The sequence below is a fragment of the Populus trichocarpa genome, chromosome 5, assembly GCF_000002775.5.
Source record: "Populus trichocarpa isolate Nisqually-1 chromosome 5, P.trichocarpa_v4.1, whole genome shotgun sequence".
NCBI classification, from domain to species: domain Eukaryota; kingdom Viridiplantae; phylum Streptophyta; class Magnoliopsida; order Malpighiales; family Salicaceae; genus Populus; species Populus trichocarpa.
The window spans coordinates 21,087,043-21,098,605 of NC_037289.2; the positions used below are offsets into that span (position 1 = coordinate 21,087,043).

General features: G+C 31.7%; 1 protein-coding gene across 1 annotated transcript; it reads left to right on the forward strand.

Moving 5' to 3' along the window:
* The first annotated feature begins 4,540 nt into the window (after nucleotides 1-4,540).
* LOC7464815 (myb family transcription factor PHL12) lies at nucleotides 4,541-8,281 on the forward strand. The gene is made up of 5 exons (XM_052452792.1): nucleotides 4,541-4,842; nucleotides 5,132-5,208; nucleotides 6,453-6,574; nucleotides 7,371-7,497; nucleotides 7,830-8,281. Exons 1-5 carry the CDS (start codon nucleotides 4,719-4,721, stop codon nucleotides 8,079-8,081), a joined length of 702 nt encoding a protein of 233 aa, XP_052308752.1. The 5' UTR covers nucleotides 4,541-4,718; the 3' UTR covers nucleotides 8,082-8,281.
* The last annotated feature ends 3,282 nt before the right edge of the window (nucleotides 8,282-11,563 follow it).

Sequence of the window (11,563 nt, forward strand, 5' to 3'; positions counted from 1 at the left end):
GGAAAATAAAAATAAAATGAAGTTATAGAGAAAGGTGTATTTGTGCATAGCTTGTATATGGCTTGGAATGGCCTACCTCTACTTACCTGGTGACTGAGTGTACTTATACACCTAATTTACCTCATTGAGAAGGAAAATATTTCTAAAAAGTTGAGAGTCATTAGGTGATGTGCCGCGCTTTCTATTGCCAATGTTAGTGGCAATATCTTCATAGAAAATTGTTGTTCATTGTGCCATGTACAATATCGGAAGCACATATGGGTAATGCCATTGGAGGTGCAAAAACTTGTGTGTGTGCATAGAGAATTTATGTGTCGGTCATGGAAAATAAAAAATATATAGAGGAGTGTGCAAGAGAAAAATGAAAGAGAAAAAAAGGAATAAAATGTGTGTGTGTAAGAGAAAGTGAAAAGGTGAGGGGGAGAGAGAGAGAGAGAAAGAGCTATTTGGACTGGATAAAAAATGTCTGGTTTTTTGGAGGCCCAAATAGCCAAAATCCTAAATGGCTAGAAATTCTGGTCATTTAAGTTGTTTATGCCCTAAATGACTAAACTGTTTGCGCGTGTGTTGCACGCTCCAGGCAAGTTGGGCATTACCATCTTTGAGCGGTGTATGTATCCCAATATGATAATTTCCAGTGATTCTTTATAATGTGTATAAATTTATCTTGTTGAGATTTTTTTAATAATATCAAAGCTATCATTATTAGTGCTCCGGTGTAATCTGTGTAATCTTTTTTCTTTTTTATTTTTTCTCTCTTTCCTTGTCTTTTGTGCCACTCATTTCTTTATTTGTTTTTTATTCTCCCCTTTTCCTACACACACACACTGCAATGTAGATAGAAATGCAGCACAAACGGGTAAGACTCCTAGCCGTCAATTTGGGCCTAGGAATTGTTTTTAAATTACTGCATCATCACATCCCAATAATATTAAGTTGTAAACTGTTTATAGTATCATCTTTAAAAGTAGAATCCCAAGAACACATACATCCAACCATAGCACTCACGTTCCAAGAAAGCAACCTTTCATAAAGAAAAGTTTTTATATAACGTCTGATGAACATTTAACATGTCCCAATATGCAACCTTTTATATATAACCTTTCAGGTAAAAAAAAAAAAAACTAATGTGAGAATCTATTATATAAGTATTAAATGAATAATGAACAACAAAATATATAATATTTTAATTTAAAAAATTAAAACAAAACTAACATAAATTATTACTTAGCTGGTTGGGCCCCAACCACCGAAAAAAATAAATAAATAAAACTTAATAATACCCCTCCTAAGATCCAGCAAAATTTAAATTTTAGGGTTAAAACCAGTGAAATTTAGATTTTGGGTCCCTCTAGAAAAATCTTCCTAGATTTTGCCCCTAAAAAATAATTCATGACCATGCCCCTGCAGCCACCACGGATGTAAAATCTAACTGGGCTTAACAACTCAACATATGCTTGAGTTGTCATGCCACTTAATCATTTGACAAAACATATCAAAACTTAAAGAGAATAAAAATAAGAAGCTACAATTTAATTAAAATATTTTTCTTACCATCTTGCAAAAATTTAATAAAGGGGTAAATATAATTAATATCAAGGTTAACTGGCACAAGTTTGGTTGGAAATGTGCTATATTCTTTAATTAACTATCGGATCAACTGACTAATTAAGATTATTATCTTTAATTTGTTATAGTGGAATAAAATTAGTGTCCTCTTAATCTATGTTGTGGCAACCAAATATTGTAGATGATGGAAACCCACCCACCTCACTTGAAAAATAAGTTCCTCCAATTACCTCATCAAACTTTACACGTGTGTAAATCATGCTTTATTTTCTTTTGTTCATATAATTTTTCTCTGGCCTACAAAAGCTTCCAAGTCGAAGCTTTAGAAATTCAGGCTAGCTTTGATTGAGTGGTAGAAATATGCTTTTTCAAAAGATTATGATAACTAAATTTGTCTCACTGCACGCCTGAGGTTGGCATCTTTTCAAGGATAAAATTGTGGCAAACAGAAATGCACGATCAAGAAATGAGGAGGCGCATCATTTGAAGAATGAAAACATTCTCGATCAACAATGATCGATGAGGAAAGAAATGTGAATTCTCATCATTATATCTCGTGATGTTTATTAATTACAAGACCTGTACCATATGCCAAAAGGGTTTCAAATTCCAAGTGAATTTGATCGAACCATAAGAGGGAAAGAAAAAGGAAGACTCAAAACAACTTATATATTAACCACAATCATCCATTGATGATCAATTGTCCCCCTAATTTCTTTTGTTTTCCCGTTATATTTTCCCTTGCACAGCCTCAGTTATATGTACTGGTAAAGCAGCAGCGAGGCAGAAGGTCGCAACAGTACCGCTCTACCATGCATGTTGCCGGCCCTTGGAGGCTATCTGCTATGAAAGATTTCACATACATATCTTCTTTCAAATCTCTATAACCGCTGATTTAAGAATAACCACACAAATTAAGCAGGATTTCTTGCTAGCATCTTCAGTTGAATGTTTCAAATTAAGTAGGATAAAAAAATAAAATATTTACTAGTATATATAAATAATAATACAGGGGTTAGTACCCAGTTGTGTATCTTAAAGCGATAACTGGATAAGGAGCAGAGAGAGAAACGGAGAATTCAAGAGAAAGAGGAGCTTTCAAAGATTCCATTAATAGACTAAAAATAAGTGAATTAGCTAAATTATGATACCTAACAGTGGTATATGCATCAGAGCTATGGTGACTGCATTTATCTACAGTATTTAACAATGTTATCGAGTGAATTGATGAAATAAAATTTACCTCCGTCACTTTCAAGGAATGAGAATTTTCCACTTCTTGAATGTCTTTATGTGCATAATTGGTCATTTGGCCAAAAGTTAAAGCAATCTTCCAAAGCATACACACACACACACATTATTTGTAGCCATAGAATATAAATATAAAGGCAGGAAAACGTGACAGATATTGTTTCCTCTCTGCTTGCAGATTTAGATCCATTTTGGTGTGATTTACGTGCATGGGAGCTGCACCCACCACATCTATAAATCAAGCGGTCAAAGTCTTGCAACAAGAGAGCCCACATGTGGATTACAAGGACGGTTCATTGCATGCCATGGATCTTTAGTGTACTGGAACATTAACAACCATATGGAGAACCAGCTTTCAAGAAATTAATTCTAGGGGTTAGCTAGCTGCTCCTTTTTTTCTTGCATATTGAAATTGGAGAGAGGGTGGTGTTGAACACGGCAGCCATGAGAGGAATCAGATGGGTCCAAAAGTAGGCACCGTCTTTTATTGACACATGAAGTTGATAGGTTAAGGTCATGGCCTTGACTTTGCTTACTGCTCTGCCCATATTGGAGGGTTCCGTTCTTTCTTTGTTTCTTCTTTTTTTTTAATCCAAAAGGCACCATGTCCTCAAAGTGAAAAGAAAGGAGGAAAATTCCTAGAGCATGTCCTAGGTTATGACCACATGCATGAGCTTGTGATAATAAAAAAAACTAATCATTGAATATATATATATATATATATATATATATATATATATATAGAAACTCTAAATGTGCTGTCTTACTAAATCATGCATTCACATTCTTTCTTAAATCTTAATATCTTCTATAAAAAAAAAACGTGTGGCATTTCAAAGAATTCTGAGATCATTTTCATGCCTTGTCAATTTTCTTTTCTTTCTTTATATTTTCTTTGAATTAATATTATTTTCTTTAGATTTTTACCGGTAAAGAAATTTCTTTGAATTTTGTGGTATGGGAGTAAATGTAGGTTGTGCTTGGGAGTTCAACTTAATTTAGGTTGGGGATTTTGTTTTAACATAATTTGGGTATTAGCTCGAAGTGGACTGGACTCCATTTTTGTCAGCTCTCTAGGCACTTTTCATCATGATTTTTACTTTCTATAAGGTTTTGATTTATCAATTTATCAAAAGAGAATTAGAGAAACTAAAGTCTTTGGCCTTAGCAAATCATTTAGGTAGGATGACTTTTAATTTTTGTTGACTTTCTTCTCTTATTCATCCAGTGTAGTTTCATGGATTGGGACTCTTAAAAAAATCCCGCATCCTGATCACAGAATGAACAGCCGGCTCCAATTGGTCGAACACAATGTGGATCATCTGACAAATTAGATGCTAAAAGCAGAACACTGCAATTACTATAATTCATTTAAGGTTATGTACGTACGACTGTTTCTCCTATATTCCAAAAATATAAAATAAAAAAGAAGAGGAAATTAAGCTTTGAAATCTGGAAGGAAAATTAAGGATGGTTTTGTTTACTTGTATAAGAAGAAATTATATATGATATATAGTATACGTGTTTTTTTCCGGTTCTTGAATCTTGTAGTAATTAATTAGTTCATTAATCTTTTTATATAACCAAAAAAAAAAAAAAAAGAATCTTGGTGATCGAGGGGTGTGGGGGCTCAGCTTACCGAATTATCTTGAGTTCACTACTACTAATAAATAAAGGGAAAACATGTTTGAACAGGAACTTGATTATATGCTTACAAAAGTCTTTGGTCTTAGACTGACAAACATATGTTTTTTTGTTTTAAAATTTTGTGTGGTTGCAAGGCAGATATGCGTTCACATTTCAAGGGTAGACGTTATCCGCCTACATAATTGTATATATCAGATAGTCTTCTGCAAAAAAAGACATTCTGATCAACCATATAGAAGCTATAGCCAGCCATGAAAACATCACGGAAAAATGGAGTAAGGCAATACAACAAATCTGAACATCCACGTCTCCGGTGGACTCCTGAGCTCCATGAACATTTTGTTGAAGCTGTTGAACGCCTCGGTGGAAAATACAGTAAGTTCTTCTGGTCTGCAGTGTCTCTAAGGCTTCTTAAAGCCATGAAGACGACACTGCTGCTTAATCTTCTTAAAATACAATTGCAAGGGAAGATCAAAGGGTTCTTTGCACCATTTTGATTCTAAACAGATCATATAAAGACCATTTAAATTATGGTCAACCCTTTTTTATGGTGCCCTAAAAACTGAGAAAACTGAATCTGGCACAATCATGCATATACAGTTAAGCATCGATCTGTACTTTTTCTCCAGTGTACGCTGATAAGTTTATTGATGATTTTGCACAGAAGCAACACCTAGGCGAATTCTGCAGATGATGGGCGTGAAAGAACTGAAGATTTCTCATATCAAAAGCCATCTTCAGGTATGACTCTCTCATTTCAGCTAAAAGGAACAAAATCACTAGCAGATCATTAAACAGGAAGACCTTCTAAGTGGAAGAATTACAGGAATTAAAACATCATGGATTAATCACATCAGATTTGGAATTGTGTAGACATTTTATATATGTTTCTACGTGTTTGCAATATTGCACATGGTGGCTTGCGATGCTAGCTATAATTGAGGTCCACATCCCAGCGACATGATTAAAATTAAGGATGGTCCTTCTGCTATCATATAGGCAAACCTAGCTAACTATTTCTTTAATTTGAATAAAGTAATCACAATTCTCTCTCTGTTTTCCTTTTTTTTTTGGACATTGGTCCCATAGAATGTTTAACTTAATTTTAGAATTAAGATGAATTAATTAAGCTTAATTATATACCGCATATGGAATATTTATATAGTACGTGTATAAATAAAGCTAGCTAGGTTTTTATATCATTGAAGAAGATCTAGGGAATCTATACTCCTCACGCCTGTTCCATGTTCAGATCACACAGGAACTGGGCAAGGTAAAACTCCCAGGAATCTAATTCAAATTAATGGAGACACACATGATGATGAACATGAGAACCCTAAACCTGAAGAAGGTCTTCCTTCTAATTAGCTAGTTAAAACTAGTGGCTCATCAGTGATCAGTCCATTCAAACAAATTATTAGTGCGGATTGGTAGCTAAATATTATTATTGATAGCTAGTTAATGCTATAGATATGATATTCCCATATCTCAAGTCTGAAATCTACACAAAAATAGTTCATTTTTGGAGATTGGACTGGCTGTATTGCCATCTCTAAAGCAAAAGGAGGTACTCAATTCAAAATAGGTCACGCACACATCTTTAATGGTACATGAAATGACGTTCATATATGATCATCTGCTTTATCACTTTATCTACCGAATTTTACTGCAATAACAGGGACTTACAAAAAAAAAAAAAAATCTGTGACCCATTATTTTTCTGAACTAAATATATATATAAAAAATTCACATGCATGTACATTCATGCCGACCTAGTTTATAGTAAATGCATGTGATAGCATGATAGATTTTTTGTTCTTTCTGTGTGGATAATCTTAAATAAGTAAAGGCATGTAATACAAGGGGGAAAAGGTGAAAATGATTAGACACTGAACAGATTAGGACAAGAGGAAATGCAAACTAACCGCATACTGATTGTGAATATAACAGCACTTCCCTTGATCTTTGAACTCTGGTTTTGACAGATGTACAGAAGCATGAAGGGTCCCAAAAACATCAATGTCTTAATACCCATGAAGAAGCATCTGCAAGCAGAAAGAACACAACTTGATGACATGGGAATCTCCTCAATTTTCTCCTCTCAGAGGTAAATATATGCTTAATTTATTGTGTTCTTGATTGCTAAAAAGTAGTAATAATAATAATATAAAAAACAATTGAGCACAAGTTTGACATGTAAAGCCTTAATATTGTGAGATACACAACATTCTTCTTCTTCTTCATGAATGAAAATCCCTCTTCAAGAATCCCATGCGAAAATCCTTAATTTACAACCTATTTTTAATGAATAAATCATGTATAACAAGCTTAATAACACGGCAATCTAATATAATTATCAGCAACCCTCTGGATATTTTTCCGAGTTGATATTGGAAAGAAGCTTAACATCTCTTCAGTACTTACAATTAATGTATTTGATGACAATGCGTAGTTTCAAAGTTTCACTAAATTCGTGGCATTAAAAAATTCTATTATAATTCTATTTCATAATTAATGGTTTTCCAAAAATTTCCTTACTGTTAAATTATAAGAGTAATTTCCTCTAGATATTCGAATATATCTATCAAGTGCTGCTAAAATCTAATGGCATTAATTTTTTTTTAAAAAAAAAAGTTTCAACCGCAGTTGAATAATAACCTTACATCTATCAAAATGCCCTTAAATCTCAAATAAATTGCCAGCAAATTTCGATTTTTTGTAGTATTTATAACATATTCTGTGGCACTGGAGGTCGTGACAAATGAGATGCAATAGAACTTTAAACAACGAAACTTCTCAGTATCTTCATCAAGGAGTACTGATCATCATTTTGATTTTTTTTTATATGGATTGATTGGGTTATGTTTAAACACCTGCTCATGCTGTTTGTTTATATATGGCAGGCTACTACAAGGTGAGTACTTGATGCAAATGGAATCTGAGAAGTCTGATTCTAAACATGATATATTTTCTGATGAAAGCAATGGACTCCAGCTAACAAAAGAAGACGGTGGTGACCCGGAGCAACAGGTACATACAAAAATATATATATATCAATTACATGTATGTCTTTGGAAAAAAATTAAAAATTAAAGGATAAAATTATAGGTATGTACGTCATAGAAATATGAAGAAGTTGAAAATCTGTACATGGAGATTCCATGTTGGTGATCTTTAAGAACTTTGCTTTCTACAACTTAATTGGTGATATATATTGATGAGTTTAGGAGTTCTTAAACCAAACCTTTTTGAAGATCATACATATATTACAGATGAGTTTAAATGGTGGTTTAACCCCAACGATATATATTCCTACAGTATTACATTATTGATTAATTATAAAGTTGGTTTCATCTTTGCAGGATTCAGGCACAAGCTTTGTTGGTAGAACGTCTATGGAAGAAAATATTGACAGGCTACCAGCTGAAACCTGTGAGCTCTCACTTTCTTTCACCCCATCAATGTCGTGCTGTACTGCTGAAGAAAGAGAGTTATGGCCATTAATTAACGATCAGCAACGTGAGTATAATTCAACAACTAGTTTCATAAGCAGACCAGATCAGTTCGACTGTGGGAGTAATCACATAAACTTAGACCTAACCATCGGAACATGATCCCCCGTTATATATTAATTAATTAGTAGAATTAGTTTATATTTCAAAGCGACTGCATGGTATAGATCAGACACTATTGTGTTAGTAAGCTGAACATCAAAAGAAGCGATCGAACGCTGGTCAGCGACTGATTGCTTATGTATGAAAGAAGATTTTTCATTTCTTTTCAAGTAAATGTTCAGTTGTTATTTGTTTATTTAGTCGATCGCTCGTCTTAACTTTTTGTTTGAATTTCCTCTTCATACTCTTCTTTTCATGTAAAAGTTGTTTTCTCCTTTCTTGTTTTAGGGGTAAATTAATTAATGCTGCTATCTTATTAATATGTAAGGGTGTTTGGTTTGGTTTTCTGCTCTTCAATGAATCAATTATATTTCATAACAAACCAAACAATATAAGACTACACTAGATAATTCATCGGCTCTAAGTACTCACATGTTAAAACAATTTTTTTAACATGAAAAAATATTTAGACTTAATTTGCTATCATATTTTTTAGTAAAAAAAATTAATTATGAATTTAAAATCTGATATTTATATTGGATAATATTTTTTCAAAATATTAAAACATATGATAGCCTATTAGATCGACCTTGATCAACTTAGATTACCTGTCAGACGCGTGACCTGTTCATAAGACCGTGATAAACTCATAAAAAATAAATTAAAAAATATGAAACTTAATTTCTAATCAACACAATATTAAAGGGAAAATTTAAAAAAAAGAATTAATTAAAAAAAACAAAAAAAATATATTCAAGTGAATATGGGTCAACCTGTCAAACTCGCGGTTCGGATCATGCATCCCACTAGGTTTAATAACTTTTTTTCTGAAATTCTTTTTTATTTAATTCCACGATAAAAAAAACTCGTAAAATTGAGCATCGACCAAATATCGTGATGTTCATTCGAGAACACTTCAAAATCAATCAAATGCTAAATAAAAAAAATCATAAAATCAATTAAAAAAATTTAAAAAAATCAATAAAAAATCAACCATATGTTAAATGATAAAATTGAAAAATAATCCATAAAAAAAAATCAATAAATAAAATATAAAAACTATCTTCTATTTAACCATAATATAAATATCTTTTGAGAGTTATGTGAGGTTATGTTGGTAATTGCATTTTTCAATGCACAATAAAACTATTTATTTAACTCTTGAATAAAATAATTCAACGTCTACTACTCAAGGATATTTTTGTATTTTCATTTTTTATAGAGATATTGTAATTATTTTGATATCCTTAAAGACAAAACCAATTAAACTCTCACCCAAGGATTTTTTTTTTTTGTCATTTTACTTTGTTTTTATTGTAAATATCAAGGGTATTAAGGGATATTTTTGTAAATTACATTTATTAAATATTACTGGAAAAAAAAATGTTAGCGCATATGGATAAATCTCGTACTATTTTGGCAGTGAGTGAGAGGTCGTACAACCACCAAACACTATATTTCAGGGCGGCGTTTGAAAAGTCTTGGCATCTCCGACCCGATAAGACAACAAATATTACACCATTCACGGTAGTTTAACGTCAACGACCATTTTTTCCCCCTTCTTCTCTCTCTCTCCTCACCTAAATTTTCACGTCGACCCTTTAAAAATTCAAGAAAAGTCCTTTAATTTGTTGGTTCTTTAGCTTTGGTCTCTTTTCTTTTTATTATGATTTTTTTTTTATCTTGAATGATCTATAAAAATAGTATACCTTTTCAAATTCACCCCTCTTTGTTTTTTTATCTTTCAAAATTGGTCTTTATTCTTTTGATTGTTATTATTTTAGTTTTTTTTAAATTGATTTTGTTTTACGATTTCACCTTCCTTTGCTTTTTTTCTCCTATCAAATTGATTTTGTTTTTTTTTCAAAATTGGTCTTTATTCTTTTTTTTCTCCTATCAATGTTCAATCAATGTTCTTTGATTTTGATTGCAATTAAAATAAATATTTCATGAGAATTATAATGACTTAAATGAAGAGGAAATTAAAAAAATATATTCCTTTACTCAAAACTTTCAATATAATATTCCTTTACTCAAAACTTTATTTCCTTATTCATGTATTAATTTCCTTTTAATTTAACATAAACATCTTTTTTATTAGAAGCATGGTTTTTTGTATAAAACTTTATCATGATTTAAAAGCAAGTTTCAATTAAAAAAAAATGTCTTTATAAGTTTAACATGATTGTATAAAAAATAAAAGAATAATTAATTTGAGAAAACTATATAAAAATTAATGATAACAGAGAAATTATTTTTATTGAATATTCATGAGCATTTTTTAAAAAATAAGCACACTAGATTCATATATATTAAATATAAAATAATTGGTAATATTACCATAAATTAAAAGCTCTAATCTTATTTGAAATTAAATTATGACAAAACCAAATGATTTTTTAAATATAATTTTAGTAATTTTGTTTAAAAATAATTTTAATATAAAATATAAATAAATAAAAAGTGAAGGGCCAAAAAAACCAATTTCAGACTAACATGCTTGTTTTACAGACAACATGACACCCATCCAGGCATATGAAGTGTCATATGCCTATAAAATATTTCGACCACAAAAAATTAGAGTATAGATAGTTTAGGCCCAAAACCCAAATTTTAATCTATTATCATCTAAAAACATAAAAAAAAAAAAATTTAACATCACATTAACCTATTTTCAATTCCAAATTAAACACTCTATCTCAATTCTTGAAATCAAATTAAACAAAACAAATTCTAGGGATCCTAATCTACTTTTTCCATCATTATTATAGGTCCAAACCCCTTAAATAAATTTCTTTTTTAAAAGCAAACCAATTAATACCAAGATTATTTTTGTTTTATGGCATACCAAAATCTTTTTATCCTCTACCTTTCCAAATACTTTCTCTCTATCTCAATATTAAGGGAAACCCCATGGAGTTAGTCTAGCATAGAAGAGTTAAGACTTGGTAGTGTATTCCTGTCCAAGATCACAAGTTCGATTATTGTCAGGTGCAAACATTTTCATGGGCCACCTGACTTGGGCAAAGCCATAATCAAGGGTTGCTCATAGTCTCACACATGCCTTAATGCTTTAATGCTCTCTCTTAAATTTCATAGCATCAAGGGTTGCTCGCTCATAATCTCACACATGCCTTAATGCTTGCTCATAGTCTCATGCATACTGAATGGAGAACAAATTAATTTATAGAATACTTGCGAGGTATGATAGTTCCAGAACACGTTGCGATCTTCATAGCTTGCAAAATTCCCTGCTGCATCCCTGATTTTAAGGGCTCTTTCCCATATTTGCCCAAAGAAGAAAGCCATTGCATGAATTGTTTTGACTTCCATACCATTTCACTATTCACTTATCTCTTACCATTGCTTCAAGGTTCAAGCTACTCTGATCCAGTATTTAATATTTTATTGTCAAAGTCGAGCCAATAATACATGCACAAATTTGCCGTCCTCATGTCTCATCGTTTCTGTACACTCACAGC